The sequence below is a fragment of the Physcomitrium patens genome, chromosome 5 (assembly GCF_059467195.1).
Source record: "Physcomitrium patens ecotype Gransden chromosome 5, ASM5946719v1, whole genome shotgun sequence".
Classification (NCBI taxonomy): Eukaryota; Viridiplantae; Streptophyta; class Bryopsida; order Funariales; family Funariaceae; genus Physcomitrium; species Physcomitrium patens.
In genome coordinates, this window is record NC_143414.1 from 5,326,381 (window position 1) to 5,349,118 (window position 22,738).

Sequence of the window (22,738 nt, forward strand, 5' to 3'; positions counted from 1 at the left end):
TTCAAGAAGAACTAATAAGAACTAGATTAATCAGATGAATACAAGAACAATACCAGAGAGGTGAGCTAGAGCTCCAAGAGATGTATTGTCGAGACTGAAGAACTCTTCAGCCTTGATTCCAATATATACTCCTATTTAAGAAACTTCTCAAGTAACTTCCACCAACTAGGAAGCTTCTAGATGGTTCCAAAGACTTGCTTCTAGAAGGTTCTAGAAACTTGTCTCTAGAAAGTTCTAAAGACTATGTCCCTAACAATTTGAGACTTTTTCATATAGTTTTTTTTAGTAATAAACACTTTATCCACATGAAAGAAAACTATTCAACTAAGAAGTTATTAAAAATTCATTAAAAATTAGTTCAACCAATTATTTTGGATTTGGAATATAACTTGAAAAGAAAGCATTTAATATAGGTCTTCAAAAGTTTCTTCTAATTAAATTATAATTTTTGGAGTCTAAATATTAAAATCTTATACACAATATTAATTCATATATATATATACATAGAGAGAGAGAAAGAGAGAGAGAGAGAGAGAGAGAAAGAGAGAGTTGCTTCAATAAAATTGAGAACAATAATGAAGATTCATTATATAAGTTTTCTATGGACCAACCTACTCAAGTTGTTCTTCTTCAATACAAGCAACATTTTTAAGTTTTATTTAGAAAATTTGAGTTTTATGAACAAACAAAATGATAAATAAGTTGTACAATGTACCAAAAAGATTATTGTACATTAGTAATTGCTGTAATAAAAACAGGGATGGGACAAAGTAGAGATGGGGTTTAGGAATGGAAATGGGGGGACAAGGACAAGGGTTAGGGACTAAATGAATCATGAGATGGCAAGGGGGTGTGGCGTTAATAAAATTGGGGTGTGGCTTTAACAACTCCTTAATTCTATTGCACTATTTTGTTAGATATGTATGGTGTTTTTTGCAACATCTCTGGCTTATTTGAACTTCGATAACCTGAGCCAATGAGACTGAAGATGGACATGCTTATCATTCTGTCGATCTTGTACACAAAGTTAAACGATGTCTTTTCAGTTGTGACAGGGGTGCAAGTAATGGACCCAGCTATTTTAAAATCCGTATACGACATCACCATACGCTTCTGTATACGAGGACCGTGTTGTCGAGGGCCTTCGTCCTTCTCGTCACTGGCCCTGCTCGTATCGTCAAACCCTCTGCTGGATATGGCGAGTCTCCCCGCCGTTTCTTTTTTACTGCATCTTCTCCTCTCCGATGCATCGTTTTTAACGGTTCATCTTCTTTCTTGATTCCACGGTTCGATTTACTCTCCTCCGCTCTTTTTTCCACTGTATTTCGCAACTTTCTTCCATTCAATTTTTCCGCATTCCTGATTGGTTTTGGTTTCGTTCCCCAACGGCTCCTCGCCTACTCCATTCCTTCTCCCCCTCTTTCTGTCGCTCTAATGTATGCGCGGGTGGTGCGCCGCGGTTAAGCTCTGGGAGTTGTTTGCTTAGAGCCGGCAAAGTTTGTGTCGTAAGATGCGACTGCATTTGTTCCTTGGGGATTGTTTCCGGGTGTGGGTTGATGATTTGGTGTAAGAGTTGTCTCTAAAAGCAACGAGTTGCACCTCGGTATCGCTGCTCTCCTTGATAGTGTACGCTTAGATAGCTCTATCCATATTCGCTTCGTGCTGCACTGCCGTTTAGCTCAAATGGTGAAGTAAGGGAGGTGTACATTGGGGTTGGCTTGTGCAGCTTCGAGGTTATAAAACTTGAATGCTTAGGAGAATTTATGCTTTAATGTGCCTCGAGACCGGGTTTTGTTCGTAGTGAGGTATCAAGTGTGTGTTTCATTGCATCGTCTTCCTAGCCGTCACGATGAGGGCAGAAGAGTGTACCGCTGGGTACATGAGTCCCCTGGTGAGGCAGGATCTTGCCAGACTTGATAAAGACGGAGACAGTCGCCGTGTGGCCTTGTTCGCGCTGAAACAATACGTGGAGAATTTGGATCCTGGTTCTGTCCCTCGGTTCCTGGCCCAGGTACGCCCTATTGTTAACCTTGCATTCATTGTCATCCATTATAATGTCACACTACCGATCTCTGTGCAATTATTTTCACATTCTTTAGAAATAGGAGGCGAAAGCTTCGAGGCCAATGTGTATACTCCATTTCCGCTGCCTTAAATGATGTTTATAACAAGTAGCGAAATGACTCGCATGATTTTTTTTATCGTAATCTGTATGTCCTGTAGAATCCACAATGTTTGGAACGGGTTGGTCGAAGTGAACGCATCCATTCGTCTGCACAGTTGTAGTAGAACAATCGCTCTGCATTAGTCACTCGTTTAGATTCAACGTTTTTTCTAGGTGTACCTCCTTATTATCAATTTATAATTTGCGCAAAGGTAATCGAAATTGCAGCCAAGTAAAGTGTGCTAGTGCAATGAGGCTTGTCTGAAATTTTAGGGTTTGAATGATAGGTGTCTGAGTCCAAGGACACCGGAGGCTCGCGGTCGTACGCCATATCACTGTATGAAGAAGTTGCACGCGTGCACGGGAAGCTCATCATTCCGCAATTTGGCAAGGTTATGACAACCTTGACTCGGTCCTTATCTGCAAGTGGGAGTTCACCACAGCTGCACCAAGCTTGCGCCAAAGTGGCTGCTGCACTCATTCGATATACAATAGATCCGGATACTAGTGAAGCAGAGGCTGAGGAAATCCTGAAGGAGGTGTCCCGACCCTTAGTGGACCTTCTAGCAGGTAAATTTCGGCTAGCTCATTTGGTCTCGTAGCGTTCGAAAGAGTAGTCTTAATTTAGCATTACAACGAAATAATCTGTGGAAATGTTCTCTATTAACACTATATGATTTGGATGACTTGGATGTGAAACATTGAAGTCGCTTCGGGTGATGTAGGCAAGCTGGAGCACGTAGCAGCGGGGTCGGCAACATGTATGCAAGCATTGGTAGAGTCTGAGAAGTGGAAGCATGCCCCGGCCGACTTAGTCAGCGAGGTTTGCCACCGGACCACTACAGCCTTGGGTGACAAATCTACTCGGACAGTCGCCCACATGCAGCTTGCGCGTTCGTTAGCGACCATGAATCCTGGAACCCTGAATGTGTACGGAGCTTGCTTGCTTCATGCTGCGGAAGAGGTTTTAAGTGTCAGTACTTATTCTTGGCAGCAACGAAAGTGTGCGGCAAAGATGGCGCAGGCCGTCTTAGCCATCGTTGACCGAGAGACCCTAGCCTTGGAATTCCACTCAATAACTCAGGTTGGTGTTCCTTCCAGCTGAATGAAGTGTAGGTAGCTTTGACTCCCCGAATTTATTGATTCATTACGTTTTATGCCGTTTTTGATCAGGTGTGGCTTTTCAAATAGCATTTGTAACATGACAATCGTACCGAGTCTGACGCGGGTCTGAATCGCGATTCGCCTTTCACTTAAATCTCCCCTTAAGTAATGTGATCTCCTTTGTAAGACGAGGACGCTACCCGCGTCAACAACGATGAAAGACAATGCTATTTTCAGACCCTCGGCGCTGCTCGGGGCGTTACTACGTGCATTAGTAGCGTCTCTATCTCCTTCGCTGAACTTTACTTCAAAAAATTCGCATTTTGGAACTGACCTGCAATGCCCTTTCGTTGTGGATTTCAGGTTTTAGAGAATTGTAAGCACGACAGAATTCCTCACGTCCGCACTGCAGTTTGGGAAGCTCTGCAAACCGCCAAAATGCTCATGAATGGGGAGGCCGTCAAGGAAGAAGATCATGGGGATTACCGGGGTTCCAAATCTTTTGATTCTACCAAGGAGACACCCCAGCGAAGAAATTGGAGTTCAAATAATTATAGCCCAAGCTCGCAGGATACGTACAACCTGTCATCTTACACGCCTCCCCCTGATGCTTGCGACTCTGCAGCCTCTGCCCCTTCTTTGACCTCTCATACTGATTCCACTGGCAGGATGAAGCGCCCCCTTATGTTTCCGACGAAGTTTGATGACCATGCTCCTCGCTCACCAGCCCCGCCCTTCGCTGTGGGAGTGAACAACAATCACGTTACATTCTGTAAGTTTCAGTTCATTCCTTGTTGCTGTCCTATTGTCACCTTTGCTTTGATAACTATCTGAGGACTTGAATATAACTTGACGGCTTGTTTATTTGTTCAGCGGGTAAGGAGAATGTACCTTCTTCAGTTCTAGATGGTGCTACCCCAGTATCTCGTAAATGCATGTCAGCGTATCATGTACCTGCCCCACCTTTCTATGACAAACTGGTAGGTGACAAAGCTTCAGGAGGAAACCAACGGATTGAGAAAGCACCTCTCGACGATAATGAGTTTACTCCAGCGACTATCAAACGGGATCACCCTAAGGGGAAAATTGAATCTCGTTTCAGTCCCTTTGAGACACTCATCACCCGATCATTTGGAGAGGCGGAAGGAGACCTCATGGCAGAGGGTGAGGAGATTCTGTACAGAAATTCAGCTGAGTTAGATGGGGAATTGTGTGGCAAGAGTGAGGCACGCTCCCGATGCAATTCAAGATTGCCGACTTCAATGGGGCTTTTTAGGCCAGATCCCGAGACACCTGAGTTTATTGCAGATAGTGTACAAAGCAACATAGTTTCACACAAAGGCATGCAAAGTGGCTACTCTGACGCTAATAGCTCTGCAGCACTCGACATCAAGGGCTGCGGCAGGAATACCATGACTGGGAAGGTTGTTGATTTGTTGGAGCATAAACAGATATCCCACACGGGTTTTTCACAAGGATTAACCACTGGACACCCCAATGCCTATGACCTGAACGAAGGGGTTTCTCATGCACAGTACATGAAACTTGATGACTTTTCCAGCAACCCAGAAGACGGATATAGTGCCCTGGTAATTAGTTCACGATAACTCTGTGCTTTCTTTTCAGACACTTAAACTGGTTATGGGGTCACTTGCAGTAGTACCTGGTATTTCTTTTAAGTAAACTTCTTACGGCAGAGGTTTTACAGTTTGATCCGAGTTCACGTCGAAAGAGTTCAGATCGTAAAAATTGTTTAAACTATTTCGTGTCTTGCAGAAGCCAAGAGTCCTGATCACCACAGCGGATTTTTTGCCATACACCACTCCGCGGCGATTAGTACTGTCACTGCAGTCGCAATTGTCAAGCCCGGGCGATGAAGTGGGTCAAGAGGATGTTCGAGGGATTGACGACGGGATGGATAAGACGACTGACGTCAATAGCGAAGGTGTAAGAAGGATTGCCGATGGAACAGGTAAGAGGATCGACTTCAATGACGATGCAGACATGGATGTTGAAAGCTCTAGTGACTCAGGTTGGAGTGTAAGAGACAATCCTATTGCGTCTGACGAGTCTGCCACGGAGGAGAGTAGTGAAGAAGAAGTTGAAGAACGGCATACGGAGATCCATGAGACCTTCGCCTTACCTAGGAAGGTCCATAATATCACTGCTGCATCTCCTGGAAAGAATGCAGACTCTTCTTTGTCTAGTGACTCAGAGCATTCTAAATTCCCTGAGCTTGTCGAACAATCACGCGTCCAAGTGGAGGATGATGATCTACGCCACCAGATCACAAGATCGCTTGGAACATCAGCTGGTAGCGTTAACACCAATATGGCTTGCGCGTCACTCACAGAGTCTCAGCGCAAATGGTCTGCACAGAAAGCACAAGAATGGGACCTAGACCTGGATGTGAGCCGGACTACAGATGATCAACCTAACGAGGCGAAAAGGAGTATGTCACTTGAGCAGGAAGTTGTTATCTCGACGAACATCAGCCAAGGCAGCGAGGCCTGTGTAGGTGAAAATGAAGTCTGGGAAGATGAAGATGTATCAGGTAGGTGGTGGAGCAACACAGCATTGGTGCGTTGTGCAAGGAGCGGTTGCGCAAGAATTTCATCTATTGCTGAATTAGTTCTAAGGGGTTCCCTATGCGTCGTAATTGCTGTCCCTATCAGCATGGTCCTTGCAAGGTCACTGCAAAGCCCACCGGATTACTTTCTCGTACCCACTTGATGGGTCCTCCCTTCCCGTCTTTTATCAAAAGTATGTCTTATGTAAAAAGTAGCTATACAATTCTCTTTAGTATGGCAGTTTTAGTGCCCATGCCCCAGAGAACAAAGTTTACATTCAAGTCTGTTTGAAGAACCTTGATCCACGGCTCTGTGGCCTAGAAGTGATAACTTATTTTTTGACATCAATTTATTTCTGGGAAATCTCTTCCCTATGTTGCTGAACCTCTATATTTCCTTGTTTTGATGGCTATGCAACCGTGATGACATGGTCTTTTGTTTTTCTGGTTTGTGCTGTTCTCACTTACATTGTACTATTTTATGCAGTTCCATATTAATTTTTGACTCATATGGCTCGACGATACTCTGATTACTTTTGATTTAGTATGTTCCGTACTGGAGAAATGTATTCCCACTGATCAGAGACACCTGACAACCGATCATGCACAGAGCGGACTTGTAATTGTAACCCTGCAGTTGCAGTGCCAAATGGTATTCTAAACGCGTAGATACCCTCAGAACTAAAAGAAATACATGAAACTTTGTTTGGAAGTTTGTTTTCTCGACCAAATACTAAACATTTTTCTATCGTTTTTATTCCATTTTTAATACTTGAATCAATCCTCAGGTATCCATCAAGTCAACACATTCATGAATCCTTGAAATTTCTTAATATGATGTGATATTCAGGTTAACACAATAAACAGTTGTCATTTACTCAGCTGCTAGAAACAATTTCCAGCCTCCCAATTCCCTGCTCACCTTACTACCGAGTCCTCCCTATGGCACGCTCATAGGACACATCAATTACTGAAAATGGATTTAGGCGTTACCGTGGCGGTCATAGGTGAAATCATGTCATGAATCCGTGGAAATGGACCTTCTGCCCTAAATTCCAATAAACACGATTGCTTCCCAGGAGTCACTGCACCTTTATCCAAAGCAGTCAGCGATTTGTCTCTATTGAATACTATTTGAACTGCTTCGAATGGGAGTATAGATTGTGTTGAGTCGGTTCTATTTGGACGGTTTCTCCCGAATTTTTTTAAGCTATGCTAGATCACTTCTGTTTCTCGCTGCAGTTAGGAATCTGCTTTCTCTTTACACATTTTCGTTAGCATTTTTGGAGATTTTTGGACATTTTATTGTGAAGGTTGGCCTACATTTTTTTGTTGTATGGTTAGGTTGCTAAGTGTCCTTAAGGAAGGGTGTGTGAAGTTTTACTAGTTTGAGAATATTCGTCGCGGCAGTGTTGTGCGTCTAGCTTCGACCGCGATTTGTTTCCTTTTATCTGCCTATCTTCTCCGTGCTAGCTATGACAGCGGCAATGCCAGTAGCGCCAATCTCTGCAGCGCCGCGGCCACCTGCTGCAGCTTCTACGCATTCTGCTCCTTCTAATGCGACTCCTGCTCCTCGTAAGTTCCTTCATGCTCTTGGATTAGTGTGTCTTTGCAGTGAATCTGGGGCTGTGGATTTGCTGGTTGACTCAATTTACAAATGTGGAGTGTGTCTGTTGAATTTACATATGTGAATATCACCCTCTTGTGCTTGATTAAGTCTCAGACTTTCTATTCAAAATCATTAACTGAACTGTGGGGAATATAGTTGGATAGCTTGTTTATCTTTTAGCCTGAGCTGTATATATCATGAATTCCTTGCTAGCAAATCTGTATCTCTTCATCACAGAGGATTGTGTCTCTGAAAACGAACGTGATATCCAATTGTCTGGAATAGTAGAAAAATTAGGCCATTCTTGGAGTGACGAGACTGAATATTATAGTAAAATGTTGCATTTGAGTTTTTTACGCATTGCATTTGGAGTCTTTGGTGGCACCAGTAGTAAGTGACGTTTTTCAAAAATTTTCTGCAGCTAAAGATGTCCGTCAAGAAATCCAGAAGGAGATAGCTAATTTGGAGACTGGGGTATGTAGTAATGCGTCACATATTCTTACGTATGCCGCTATCCACCAGATTCGCTTCTTAGTCCAATTCGAAGTTGTTTACACCTTTTATTTTTAATTCAGCACCTTCCCAGAGAAAGAAGTTTGCAGCTGCGAGTTTATATTATTATAGTTGCAAATAATATACTCTGTAGTTGTGGATCAACTTCGCTTACCGCATAAGTTTTGCAGCTTAAAACGACCTTTTGGTGTAGCAGGATCACCTGGTGATGGCCAAAGCTGCAGCATCGATTGTTATGCTGGCTACCTTGCCTGATGCAGTACCTTCACTTGAAGCGGCTGTAAGCATTCCCACTTTCGTATTTCTATGAGCTATGCATATGACATCATTTCTTAAGGTCGTCCAAATTGGATTGGTAATTTTTTGGATATTGTGAAGCTGACTGCATATAATTTTTAGTTGACTTCGTACTGGTTTGATTTCGCACAGATACCACACTTAGTTCCGCTTTTACAGGACATATCTCTTTCTGTTCACGTGCAGGTGCGTTGCAGACCGACGCATTCTAAACCCTTTTATGTTTCTCTGATTTCTTCACGTTGAAATCCTGCCAAATCCCTTCTTATCTCTGTCTCCTCGTGGAAATCACTCACAGTTTGACATGTTTATACCCACTCAGCACGCAGCTTTTGTAAGGCTTGCTCTTTCATTTTGTTCTGTGTCATGTACGACTACACGGTTGCAGTTTACTACTTAATATAAGGAAACTGCGGTTGTTTTTGCGTAGAGGAATGCATGTGCAGCGTTGACCTCCATCATGACTGCCGATCCCTCTCTTTATCTGGCAGCTGCGAAGACGCCGATGCTGGTGAGTTTAGTGACTCTACTTCGTTGTTTGAACCAACGAATGTTTGTATTGAAAATTTTCAAACCAACAACGGTCCGAAAGAATCTCTGATCTTTATGTTTGGAATGTGTGGGGAAGGGTGAGGGATTAGTGCAGTGCCTAAAAGGAGATGGTGAAAGCCCTTTTGATGAAGGTCTTCAACTTAATGCAGCAGCAGGCATAAGCGTACTAGCGCAGAGGTACTTTCTGTTCTATTGTCATCACCTTTGCATTTGCAGTTCTATTGTTTTTGTAATATGTTTGCGCTTCAAAATCCAAACTGGTTTGGAGGCATTTTAAGAATCTTTTCTATTTTAAAGTGACAGTATAAGTTTTGATCTTTGATTGAATAGCTCTTCATAAGCGTTTCATTTAATCAGCATGTTACTTAGCATCTATACCTCTAAGCATATTCCAGCAGAATATGCTTGAAATCTCTGGTATAAAATCATATCTGCATCCTCTACACTGATCCAAACGAGTATTCTTGAATGTTGTGCAGTGTGGAAGGCTTATTGGTTTTGCAAGAAGCTGACGCTGAGAATGCTATCATCTCCAGTTTGTGTAGTGCCAGTGATGGTGATCGTTTGCTCTAAATCCAGCTTGATGGTTTTTATTAAGCTAGTTGTCAATTGCTTTCGACGAATTCGCTCTGTAATTCATAGTTTTGCTCCTCACAAGCCATCAATTCTGAACTCGAGTCCTGATTGCAGTTGCCACTAATTTGAATCATTTCTTCATTGCCTCAGCATTCTGACTACAATAACGTTGTCACGCAGCCAATGTGAAAGAGGAAATTGTAGATGCACTCTGTGCTTTGTCTTCTCATCCTGACATACGTAACAGTCTGTTTCTCAAGGTAATAATTCAAGTTCTATCTCGTGCTGCGTTAATCGAAAGGATGGAGAAGTTTGAGTAGCCTAGATCCTTAGAGCGGTGACAGGTTGGCGCTGCGTTATAGCAGTGTCTAATGAAAAGCCGGAAATATTCACGACCTACTTCTACAATAGTACAATTGTCCCGCTTGTTTTGAGAGCCACTAATGAGGAAGTGAACAGGGGGCAGTTGAACAGTTAGCAAAGGTCATCCAGGGAGCTTCAGCTGAGATCTGCGTGCGTGGATTACTAGGTCTTGGCATGTTATGTGGATCCAGGTATCAGAAATACTTCCTTTCGTAATTCCTAATGTTTGTTGAATGCATTTATGAATCAGACCAATGAAATTACCTAAAAAGACTACTTTATGCATAACTCCTGCAATTTTCTACCTATTCTTTAACTGAACCAACTTCTGAACCCACCACTCCACATCTTTGGTATTTCAAGCTGATCTACATCCTGTGTTTGCTATTTTATGTGCAGTTCTGAAGCACAAGTGCAGCTCGCATCCGTAGAAGGAACTGTCGACACGCTGATGGCTCTCATGAAGTATGCACCTTTCACGAACTTCATCTTTGATCTTGAGTTTTATTATGTCAACCTTGGTCAACAATTTTGTAAACGGCTTATTAAACTTTTCTTAACTGACTTGCTGCAGATCAAGTGATCATGATATCAAGAGTATTTCACGAGATCTATTTAGAGTTTTAATGCAGAACCAGGAGGTTAAGCCTATACTGGAGCATCAATTACGCAATTCGACTCTTCAGTGATTAGAGATCTGTTGACGCAGGCTCGAGTCATGCAAGCGGATATTCTGGGTGTTTTCCTGCTTGGGTTAGTCATATTAATAGAGATTTGTGCAGTAGAAAAGAATTTGGAAGCGTGGATGCTATGAAATGTCCATGTTGATCCCGTGGTAGTAGACTTGTTAGATAATCAAAACACTTGTACCATATTCGGTATCAAGGTATTTTTGCCACGTTGTATTACGGGATATTGCAATCTGAGAAGGATGCATCTGGCAGTTTACATCCTTTCTTCTAGACTTTGCTTGGTGGATGGCTGCAAAGGGAAAGGTGAGCGATTTCGCAAAACCCCATGAGCTCGTATTAGGGGTAGGGATATTCAGACCAGCTGCTTCCAGACATCCATCCACATGGTGCTGCCTGTGCTTAGGGCTTGTTTTGTGTAGACCTATTCCTGCTACCCAAACCCTCAGATGTATGCATATAATGGGATTCCTGTGATTGTGAGTGGCTCACCATTCTTGATACCTCTTGCGGCAGTTTTCTGTGCAGCTTTGGGTGTTTCCTTTTGATCTTGGTGCCATTTATAGCCTTGTGATTTGGGCTTTATAAATGTAGAAGTTTGATTTTAGATATATTTATAGTTGATTGGTAGATTGAAAATATGGCCAACAAGTTGACATCATGTTGCTATCACGGACATACATATTTAGTCTAATAATTATCTATATGATTAAGTAGAAGTAAATAAATGAAGATTAATTTCATAATATCTTTTAGAAAAGCTTCTTAGAAGCATCATAGATGCAGTTTTGACTTTACATGTATTTGTAGTTGATTGATAAGTTAGAAACTTGGTCAACAAGTTAACCATGTGCCACACGTATTGGTAGCTTGTAGAATAAGTTAACTATGTGGTGTACATATAAAAAACTTGCTTTACAAATTAAGACATGTGTCTTGCAAAATCAACATGTGTTGGAGGTCCTATAGAATATTGTCATGTAGTTCTTAATTAGATAGTATATAAAAAACTCCAAAATTACTATAGGTGCTCAACTTTGTGCTTTAAGGTTTGATTTTGACCTTGGTTGGTAATTAATTCTTTCTTGGTACCAATTCTTGTATTTTTTGAGGTAATTTATATCAAAATTAATTCTTAATTTTTTTTATATATAACTATATTTATTATTTATCTAATTTGTCTTATTTTTCTTTATTTATAGCTTTAAAAAATAAATAAAATCTATTTTTATAAAAAATAGTTCTAATAATAATAGATTTTACTACTTATGTATTATTTATCTATATTTTTTTATTATATATTATTATTTAGGCTCTTTTATAGTAAAATATTTTTTATCTTTCACTTAATGACCATGTTATTATATAACACCGTATAGTTGGGAACTTTCATAATACCTAGTAAAGATCTTATTGTCTCTTCAAATCCTTCATCTTGTTTTATAATAGAAGTTTGTTTAGGATCAAAAAATCACAAAGTTTTAGCTTTATTAGATTTAGGAGCTACAACTTGTTTTTATTGACAAAGACTTTGTCAAAAAACAAGATACATATTTAGTTAAGAAAATCAAACTTATACATATAAAAGTAATAGATGGTTATTTTTTATCTTCTAAAGATATTATATATAAAATTATTCTTTTAGATATAACTATTAGTCGTCATAATATTTTAGTAATATTTAATGTGATTAGATATTTTTTTAATACAATTATTTTACGATTATTGTACCTAAATAAGTATTATTTTAAAATAGATTAGATTTCTTATAACTTTGAATTTTTCCATAGTTTAGCCAAAGTTTTTGTTAAACAAGAAGAAGCCAAAAAGACCAATACATCCAAATCATTATTTGTAGATATAAGAGCTTTTATACAAGTTGCAAAACAAGGCTCAACTTTTGCTATATATGCCACACTTATTGTTGATGAAAAAAAGATCTCAAATGGCATTCTAAACTAATATCAAGTTTATCAAGATATTTTTGAAAAAAAATATAGATATTCTTCTAAAAAATTGTCACTATAATTATTTGGTTGATCTTTACGAAAGAACTCAATTACCATTTAGACTAATCTATAATCTATTACAAAATAACTTGGCTCTATTTAAAAAATATATTGATGAGAATTTGGCTGAAAAATTCATATACCATTCAAAATCTCTAACCGGGGCTCTTATTTTACTTGTGAAGAAAAAAGACAAATCTCTACAAATATGTGTGGGCTATTGAGGATTCAATAAGATAACCATCAAGAATGAATATCTTTTACATTTGATTTTAAGACTTCTTAATCAATTTAATTAAGTAAAGAACTATACAAAAATAGATCTACAAGGAACATACAATCTAATGTACATTAAAAAAAGAGATGAATGGAAATTGTATTTTGAACTCAATATGGACATTTTGAATTTAATATCATATCTTTTAGACTTAAAAATGCATTAACTAATGAATGATGTCTTCTTGAAGTTTTTGTTTTCTATTATTTAGATAATATCTTAATCTACTTTAAGAACATAGAAAAGCATAAAATTCATGTTTGTTGTGTATTACAAAAACTAAAAGGTGCAAGATGGAAAAGTGTATTTTACACTACTCAAGTTGAAATTTTAGGATACATCATTGAGAGTCATTAAATCAACTCACTAGTTGTTTTAGGATAAAAAGATATATTTAGAGTATTTAGAACCACAATATATGGTGAATAGTAAAGAAATCTTATACAAATAAAAAATTAGAATGTTAATTGTAGAATTATAGTCTTAGTAAGTCTTGGAAGCAATTATCTTAGTTGATTTAATATTTTTTACTTATTATTAAATATTGAAGGTTATTCACTAAATTTAATATTTTTATTGGTCTTCTATCTATATATATTAATTATAGAAAAACTATAAATATTAGTTATTAGTTGGAAGAATCATGAAAAAGAACCTCATGTATTTTTATTTATTTATATAAAAAGTAAGATTTATAATGGATTTAAATTAATTTTATTATTATAAAAAATAATAAAGATAAAAAATTATACTTTTAAACTGATATTAGCATTATAGAACCATTATAGGAATTTTTAAGAATTTATTTTGAATTGTTTAGGAATTTTTAGAATAATTTTTAAGACCAAATGAATTTTATCACTTCAAGAGTTATTATGAAAAAAATGGAGCAAGATTTGAAGGCTCCATTTTTCAAAAGATTTCTAAGCTAATTGGATATTTTTAAATACCATAGTGAAGTCAAAAATGCAAAATTATTGGTTTTACTAATAGAAAATAGGAGGACCAATAGCTAATGTAGTTCTTATAAGAAAGAAAGTGCACAAGTTCCATATAGATTGTAGCACCTTGAAGGTAGTTAGGAGGATAAGACTAAGGCCTTTTGGCCTCTCTTAGATATCCATATACACTACTTGTGAGCCTTTGTGAGGCTCAAACTCTTGATCTCTTAAGCAAGTTATCCTTGAAGTAAAAATTATTTACTTAATTTTTTTATTTATTATTTTTAAACCTTCAAAACTTATTCATAATAAATTGGATTTATAATTTTCTTATACCATTAAAAAGATAAAAAATTACCAATATAAAAATATATTTTTATTTTTATTTTTTATTTTTTACTAGGTAAAAATTCAATGAACAGATTGTAACTAGTTTTGTAGTATACAATTGCTTGATTGTACTTATTTCATTTGTTTTTGTATTTTTCTTCTTTTGTTCTTGTTCTTACTACTTCCACTTCTTACCACCAAATATAAGTAGCTCTTAATTGATGCCATCTTGTAATTGAGTTGAAGAGTGAATTTTATTCTCACAATGATTTCAAACAATGGTCTTAAAATGGATCCAAAGAAGGTCCAAACTATTATAGATTAAAGATTCCAAAAATAATTAGAATTTATAATATTTTTTGAAATTTCTCAATTTTTATAAGATCTTTATCAAGAAATTTTTTCAAATTGCACTTCTTCTTATATATCTAATATGTAAAGACAAACTTGAGTGGAGTAAAAAAGTTGAAGCATCTTATGAAGTTTTAAAAACAACATTTATTTTTGCTCGAATTTTGTATCAAAGAAAATTTTTAAGGCATTCTTCATGGAAATAAATGCATCAAACTTTGCTATGGATGTTGTTTTGACATAAATGGGAATAGATGACAATTTCCTTTTAGTAACATTTTATTCTAAGAAATTTTCAGCATTCAAGATTAACTATGAGATCCATAATTAAGAGCTTCTTGCAATCATGGATTTATTTTAAGAATGTCATTATTATCTAAAGACACCTTGAGTCCAATCACCATTATTGTATTATGTGTGTTCTTGCTTTAGAATGCACCAAGTATCTAATTGTAGAAGATAAGTAGAAATACAACAATTTTGACCTCTAAGTGGTAAAATCAATATTGACTATTGATTCAATCTTTTTCAAGCTAATTCAATTAAGTATGACCTTTGATTTTCTTATTTATGATATTAAGAATAATTATTTCAAATCTCATATCTTTTTCAAATTCAAAGTTTAAAATAATCTATTCTATTTTGAGGGATGATTATACATTTTAAAAGATGAAGCACGAATATATGTTCTTCAAGCTTATCATGACTTTTCAATAGTTAGACATTTTGGATATAACAAGACTTTGAAATTAATTTTAAGAGATTTTTAGTGGCCTCAAATATAGAAGGTAGTCAAAGACTTTGTACAATCATGTGATATTTGTTCAAGATTCAAAATTCCTTGTCATTGATCTTATGGATTTTTTTAGCCATTACCTATTCCAAAATAATTATAAATTTTTTTTTCTATGGATTTTATCATGGAGATTTCTGTCTTAGGTTCATATAATTTTATATTTGAGATAGTAGATTTTTTATCGAGATGGAATTTTTTATACCATATAAAAAATTTATTACAAGTAAAAAAATGATTAAGTTTTTTTTAACAATATTTATAGCTATTATGGATTATCGAAGGATATTATATTGGATAGAAAGACTCAATTTATATCAAGATTTTAAAAAATCATTTTTAAGATTTTAAAGGTAGATATAAAGCTTTCTTTGGCTTCTTCATCATTAAAGTCATGAAGAAACAGAATGAGTGAATCTAATTCTAAAACAATATTTGAGGTGTATTGGCATAAGATTGACCTACTTTGAGAGTCTAAGATCGTTCTAATCTATAGCAGTATAAAACCTCATGACAAAATAAGACAAAATGGACTAGAATAAAATTAAATAGAATTAAAAAAAAATAAGATATATAAGACAAAACTGAGTAAATGGAAATGGAATAGAATAGGACTAAACAAGAAGTTCAAAATCAAATTTACTCAGAGAAAAGGCCCTAAGCCATATCTAACCAAGTGCCCAAAAGACCCTCGCCAATCCTATTCATACTTTGTTCTACCACCTTGGACTTTCTAGGATGTTCCTAGATGATAGATCTGACTTAGATAACTGCCTTAAGTTCTTTCTAAAAGGTTCTATCGTGGATCCTATCTACGTAATTATCTTAAGTCCTTTTTAAAAGGTTCTATGGTAGATTCCATTAAAATAATTACCTCAAGCTCTTTTTAAAATATTCGACAGTAGATCCTACATAATCTAGTAATTTAGCGTCAATTCTAAAAACTTCCATAACTTCTTAAACATGCTTTCAACTATCTATCTCTATGTGCCAACAATACAAATATATTATCTATATCCTATTACAATTAATTTTCTTCCATAAATATAAAATGTCCTCATTTTTCTCCTGATAGTATCTCCAAATTGTCTCTTAGTAATTAATGAGGATTTGTATAAGTTCTCACATTGCATTGTAGATAGGATAACCTTTCTAAAAAAATTTGTACTAAAGTTGTGGACGTCCATTGCCACAACAAAGATAGTAATGTTTCAAAATGCTATCTATTTCATATTCATATTAGTTATCAACTACAACTAGTAGTAGTGGTGGTTAGTATCAATTTAAAAAGTGCTTTGGCTTGGTATGAAATTCCTTCAGTTGTAAAACAAGGAAGATTGGATAGACTCAAATATGTGGTGGAAGCTTGAAACAATATGTGATATGAGAAATTATTGTAGAAATGTGGAAAGATCCAAGCCAATGAGGTGCTAATTTACAGATTTGAGTTAATATAGTAAGTGGTAAGTTTTTATTGGAGAGTAACACTTGATCATCCTTCCAAAAGATCTTATATTAGCTATGTCATATTATGTATTGTCTTATTGGAAAATGCATCGAGCATTTAGCTATGGAAGGTGGGATTGTGTTTTATAAGTACTCAAGAATCTTACTATGATTTATCCTTATTAAAATAAATAAATAAATAAATAATAATAATAATTAAAAAGTACTTAAATCTAATACAAAGTGCTCAAAAATACTCTTCTTTATAATCTCAACTATACATAAACTCCACTTGCTTTGTTAATTTTATAATTAGGTAATTTTGAATTTTCTTTGCAACTTTAAATCTAATCAACAAGCTTAAGAAAGTTGTAGCTTCTAATCTAAAAATCCAATTGGAGCAAATTTTTTCATAAAAATCCCACTATAAGTCTTTTATGTACTAAAAAAAACTTCACTCCAATCCAAATTACAAATCATGAAAATAACATTCAAAAATCATACTAATATTACTTAGCTACGAATTGAAAAGTTGATGCAAATATTTTAGCAATGATTTCTCATTTTTTAATTGTTAACTTTAATTCAAAATTAATTTATAGCTTGATCTTCAAGTCTTCTAATACCATGCCAAATTTCACCTTGATTTGACTATTAGATCTTCAGATATCATAGAAATTCTATCCAATCCTAAACTACCAACTTTTGATATCTTCTCTTACCAAAACCTAGATATCTCTTAACCACACCATTAGATTTTTATAAATTTTTTCATATACTTAGTACACTTAATTAACCACCACTACCAAATTTTGAACTATAGATGTGATACCAATTTTATAAATTAACTGAGAGTACTAGCCATATTTGTATTGTATAAATCCGAAGTTATCAAAATGAACCTTGATTTTGAACAACCTTTGCTAAGTTCAAAAAAATCCTACAAAAATAAGCCTTACATCTTTAAAACAAGCTCTAAGCTAGCTCTTGAATCCTAATCTTTGATCTTTGAATAAAATCCTATTTTATCCTAGGTTGTCATTTTAGTGGCTAGAGGTTTGATTTTGACCATATCTCTCAAACAGTCAACCTCTAGATATCAATTTAATCTATCCTAGGAATTTTTTAGTCCAATCTTATTTTCAACTTAACGTTAGTATCAAGCATGCTAATTATTTACCTCTTTTAACCTGATTTTATTAATTTATGGTCTTTCTAAGGTAATAAAAGAGTCTCTATAGCCTAAAAGGTAAAATTACTAATCAACCTTTAATCTACTAACTATTAAGACAAAAAAATTAATTAAGAGAATTTTATAAAAGCCATGTTTAGATATCTTGAATTATTATTGAATCAAGATAATTAGATATTAATTAAAAATTCAATTTTGATTATATTTTTACTACATAGTCCTATTAGATTACGACATCAATGATTATCCGCATACTACTTTTGTTGATTTTGTGTAGTAAAGAAGCATAGCCCAGCTTCTTGTAAGGCCATTGTAAGTTTTTGTATAAATTCTTTTATTTTTGAGTTGTTGGTGTTAGTGGGATGGTAGAGAGTTATTGGCATAATTAGATGTTGACTAGTATTAAGAAAAAATAGTAAATGATTGATACTTTTTTGAATACTATCATTATAAGCAAACTCCAAGGACGTCCAATATTCTTCTTAGTCATTATGATGAACTATCACAATTTCTTCTAGTATATCTTCCAAGATCTAATTTGTGTACTCTATTTATCTATTTGTTTAGGCATAGAAGGTTGTAGATATAACAAGTCATGTACCTAGTAGCTTAAACAAGGCTTGTGAAAAACTTCCCTTGAAGCATCAATTTCAATCTGAAACAACGACACAAAATAATCCATCGTGACAAAAGATAATATCAAAGAAGATCCATGCAAGCATTGGAGCATCAATATCTGAGCACATCGTGACCAAGTAAAGTTGCTTTAAGAGTTCATTCACAGAGACTATAATCATGATGTAATTATGAGATGTATGCGATAAACATATGATGAGATCCATAGTCACTTGCTCCCAATGTATTGTAGGTAATAGAATTGGCTACAATAGTTTAAGAGACGCTATATCATATGTCATATTATATTCATATGACTTGCAAGAGCGTATAAAAGCTTAAACATCATGGTTCAAACTTGTTCAAAATCACATCCTTGAGATCTATTGTAGAATCTTGTCTTCTCCTAAATATCCAAATATTGGGATGTCATGTCTTTTTTAAAGTATATACATTCAAAGTATAGCATTATTTAGAATATAAATTTACTTCTTAAAATAGAATAAACTATTATTAAGACTATAATCTTGATACTATATATTATCCCACCTTCATCTGATCACTAACCATCTTGAAATAAACATCTTGATACGTAGCTTCTTTCCATTCTATCTCTTTGATTAGGTTTGAAATGACATTATTAATAATAGTACTATTTGCCTTATTTCTCAATTTGGCCTACAAGTTTGGTCTCCATGATAAGATGTCTAGTACAATATATTGTCACGTTTTTTTGTATTCAAGCTGGATATCAAAAAGCTGCAACTATTCTTCTCAACAATGATGTCATGATTTCATATTTTTTAGATGCAAATCATGTAGCAAGAATTGATGGTTAGTTCAAACAACCACTAGCTTCTCCAATAGATAGTGTCACCATACTTTTATGGCATGTACCATTGCTAATTGCTCTTGATCACTTGTAGAATTATTGTACTTTGTCCTTCTGAGCTTATGTAATTCATACACTACAAGTTGAAGGTTCCTACCAAAGTCTTCTTGAAGGACCATTTTGATAGCAAAGTTAGAAGCATCAATGTTAAGTATAATAAGAAGGTTAAAATCATATGATTGCAATATTAGAACAGTAATAAATACTTCCTTCAACCTATCAAAGGTCCTTTGTTGCTCCAATATCCATTCAAATGATGCACCTTTTTCCAATAGATTTGTCAATGAAGTAACATTCTATGCAAATAGCCAAACAAGATGGCAATAATATCTTGCAAGGCTTAAAAATAAAGAGGACTTTAGAAGCATCTTTGGGGGTTGGCCAATCTTCTATTGCTTTTACCTGATCTTGCTCTATGCGTATGCCTTTGAAAGACACCACATGCCCCCATAAAGGTGACTTTTGACTTTCAAAGTTCACATTTTGATTGTTTGTAATAAAAATAACTATCTTGTAGTCAACGCAATAATTTTCATAGATGTTATTCATACTCTTCAAGGATTTTATTATATACAAGGATATCATCAATGAAAATAATTATATACTTATCCAAAAGATTTCAAAACAATTTGTTTATATGACCCATGAAAGAGGCTGGAGCATTATTAAGGCCAAAATGTAAAATAAGCTATTCAAAATATCAATAGCACATACAAAATTTCATCTTTTTTATATCCTTTTTTGTAATAGGTGTCTACCAATAGCCACTCCAAAGGTTCAATTTGTGAAAGTTGGTCGCACCTCAAATTTGATCAAAAAGATCATCCATACATAAAAGTGCATATATATTTTTAATAGTCTCTTTATTGAAGCCTCAATAGTTGATTCAAAGTCAAAGTCCACCATCCTTTTTGGATATAAAGAATATAGGTACTTCCTATGGTGATGTAATTTCTCAAATGAGACCCTTCTAAGAGTTTAGTCTAATATCTTTTGTAGCTTTTCAAGTTCATTTGGTGCTAGGTAATAAATTAGCCAACTTACTGATTTGAATCTAGATAATAGTTCTATTTGAAAGGGGGTACCTTGATTAGGAGGCATGCTACTAAGATGGTTGGTTGGAAAGACATTCTAATATTTCCATTGTCAAGGTAGAAAGAGTTTGTCCCAAGAAAACGTTCGGCTTTTGGTTGCCACTAAATGCTCAATCAAGTCTAAGATATTAAAGTTCTAAGTTTAATTTTATATATATATATATATATATATATATATATATATATATATAATATTTTCCTTTTTAGAGAAATTATATCAATACATAAGCCTAAGTACAAAAAATATCCAAATATATGATAAAATATCTTAAAACCTTATATATCCTTATGAAATTTTTTTTTTCAAACTTCAATAGTTCATATTTCACAATCTAACCATCCAAAAAAACTAAAACTTTACATAAAGTATTGATATACTTTCAACAACTACTAAAACAAATTTCAATTGTAAATTTATTACAGATCTTGAGATATTACTAAAATCCTAATAATAGCTTCAAATCCTTACTTACATACATCTACATTCAATTTTCTTTATATCTCACAAATTAAGTAATGAAATACCATGAAACTTTGATTTAGAGCTTTTTAACCTAATAACATACATTTATAGAAATTTTGAGCTAAAAATTCATCTAAAAACTCAAGATATGGTTCCAACCATTATTATTAATAAAATGACTCACTTGTTGTCTTTGAATTACATGTACTATCTTCAATGCCTTATAACTCCTTTATCTAGACTTAGAATTCATCAAACAATACATAAAAAGTATAATAAAAAAAAATACTTTCTTCAATCCTAGTTGCCGATCATTTATTACTCTTTGTAAGTATATGTTATGCCCCAAAGAGTGACAATAGATATGAAATTGATACCTTAACTTTGAGTGCCTATAACTCCTTCATAAAAACTCCAAATTACACAAAATTTGCATCTAAATTGTATCAAAAAACCTAAACTTACTGATTCTAGCCTCCAAAGCTCAAATAGCCTCGAAAAAAAATCCTAATTCTTAATAAGATCCCATGTAGCCTCTTTGAAGCCCATTGGACATGACATTCGACCAATAGGGATGAAGATCTTCATCCCTTACCTTCATCCAACCATACCTTGTTTTCATCCTTTCTAATAAGCCTCCTAATAGTTTAGACTTTCATCTTTAGACTCTAATATTTTCTTAAGCTTTATACTAAATATCTAAATTCTACATAATATAAATCTTATAATCAAAATAAATAAACCTCCAAATAAATTTTCTTATATCAACTCTTTTTAAATTTACTTATTAACCACTCTAATCCACATGAAGACTTATAAATATAATATATGTTTTAATTAATTTATGCATACTATAAGCAAATAAAATATAATATTGTATTAGTTGCTCTACCCATTCTATTCCTTTGATTGTCTTTTCTATCACTGATATAAGATTTAGAACCACTATATATATATATATATATATATATATATATATATATTAGTTTCTTATGTTGTATTTGATTCTTCATAAAGGTCATCTCTACAAATAACTCTTTAATTGCAGATTATTTTTTTTTCTTCACTCAATGCAAAGGTACAAAGAATCATCTTGTGTCCACCATCTTTGATGGAGATTGTCATTGCTATCCAATCAACTTGCTTATTTTTCACCTCTAGCCATTGTATACCAAGGATAATATGATATCTGAGCTTTGTTACTTTGAACCTCTCTCTTAAGATGTAGGTGTCAGTCAACTTCAAGGTTTCTTCTTTACATGTATCATTTAATACATTCTCTTGGTCATCTACAAGTATATACTTCTTCCTTTGATTATCTTAGTTTTAATCCCAAGTTGGTTGGCAATTTTGGTCAAGATGCAATTTTTTGTAGAGCCACAATCTACAAGCACTCAACATGGTTGTCTTTCTAGTAGTCCCATTAAATGTACTAGTTGAATCTTTTTATAGTTGTCTAAGGCCATGCCATTTATCTTTGAGAGATAGTAATTATTTCCATTACTGGCCTCAATGCCTTTATTTGGAGGCTTTTTTTCCTACTTTGTTTCATTATTGACTTGGTGAGTTTCAAGACTATAAATTCACCTTTTTTTTTGTTGGTGCTTGAATTTTGATGTTTTAAATAACCTCTCATTTGATGGCCTAGCTACTGATAATAGAAACACTATCCCTTTCACACCAATATTTGTCATCTTTGTGATATCAATAATCCCTATAAGATATCAATTTTTATTGGCATTGGTTGTTGTGCCATAATATTAGATAGTAGCAAGGACTTTGTGATATAGGTCGTCCTCTATAATTTTTAGAATCTATAGCATTGACTCTCTTTGCAATCTTAATTGCATCTTCAAATATTTGTAGATTCTTTAGTTCCACCTTTCATTGCTTTTTAGA

The 22,738-nt window shown here is 34.7% G+C and overlaps 2 protein-coding genes across 3 annotated transcripts; both read left to right on the forward strand.

The window, feature by feature from the left end:
- Positions 1–1,424: 1,424 nt before the first annotated feature.
- Positions 1,425–6,228, forward strand: LOC112282963 (uncharacterized). Its single transcript, XM_024521213.3, has 6 exons — positions 1,425–2,011; positions 2,452–2,734; positions 2,890–3,248; positions 3,632–4,040; positions 4,142–4,857; positions 5,045–6,228. The coding sequence occupies exons 1-6, from the start codon at positions 1,850–1,852 to the stop codon at positions 5,999–6,001; spliced, it is 2,886 nt and encodes a 961-aa protein (XP_024376981.1). The 5' UTR covers positions 1,425–1,849; the 3' UTR covers positions 6,002–6,228.
- A 708-nt stretch (positions 6,229–6,936) lies between these two features.
- Positions 6,937–10,709, forward strand: LOC112282061 (uncharacterized). Of its 2 annotated transcripts, none has more exons than XM_024519224.3 (11): positions 6,937–7,412; positions 7,868–7,920; positions 8,130–8,239; positions 8,389–8,442; positions 8,687–8,767; positions 8,885–8,985; positions 9,288–9,364; positions 9,565–9,644; positions 9,844–9,938; positions 10,147–10,212; positions 10,322–10,709. In XM_024519224.3, exons 3-11 carry the CDS (start codon positions 8,168–8,170, stop codon positions 10,434–10,436), a joined length of 741 nt encoding a protein of 246 aa, XP_024374992.1. In that variant the 5' UTR covers positions 6,937–7,412; positions 7,868–7,920; positions 8,130–8,167; the 3' UTR covers positions 10,437–10,709. The 2 variants fall into 2 exon arrangements, with proteins under 2 accessions (XP_024374992.1, XP_024374991.1); XM_024519223.3 differs by having other exon boundaries at positions 8,156–8,239.
- The last annotated feature ends 12,029 nt before the right edge of the window (positions 10,710–22,738 follow it).

What these genes read in the sequence shown, in the direction of transcription:
- LOC112282061 (XM_024519223.3), top strand. Translation starts at nt 7,313, where the DNA reads ATGACAGCGGCAATGCCAGTAGCGCCAATCTCTGCAGCGCCGCGGCCA. An exon ending in ATAAGCGTACTAGCGCAGAG is followed by an intron (nt 8,986 to 9,287) that starts GTACTTTCTGTT and finishes AATGTTGTGCAG; the next exon opens with TGTGGAAGGCTTATTGGTTT. An exon ending in ACGCTGATGGCTCTCATGAA is followed by an intron (nt 10,213 to 10,321) that starts GTATGCACCTTT and finishes GACTTGCTGCAG; the next exon opens with ATCAAGTGATCATGATATCA.
- LOC112282963 (XM_024521213.3), top strand. Translation starts at nt 1,850, where the DNA reads ATGAGGGCAGAAGAGTGTACCGCTGGGTACATGAGTCCCCTGGTGAGG. An exon ending in AATTCCACTCAATAACTCAG is followed by an intron (nt 3,249 to 3,631) that starts GTTGGTGTTCCT and finishes TGTGGATTTCAG; the next exon opens with GTTTTAGAGAATTGTAAGCA. An exon ending in CAACAATCACGTTACATTCT is followed by an intron (nt 4,041 to 4,141) that starts GTAAGTTTCAGT and finishes TTATTTGTTCAG; the next exon opens with CGGGTAAGGAGAATGTACCT.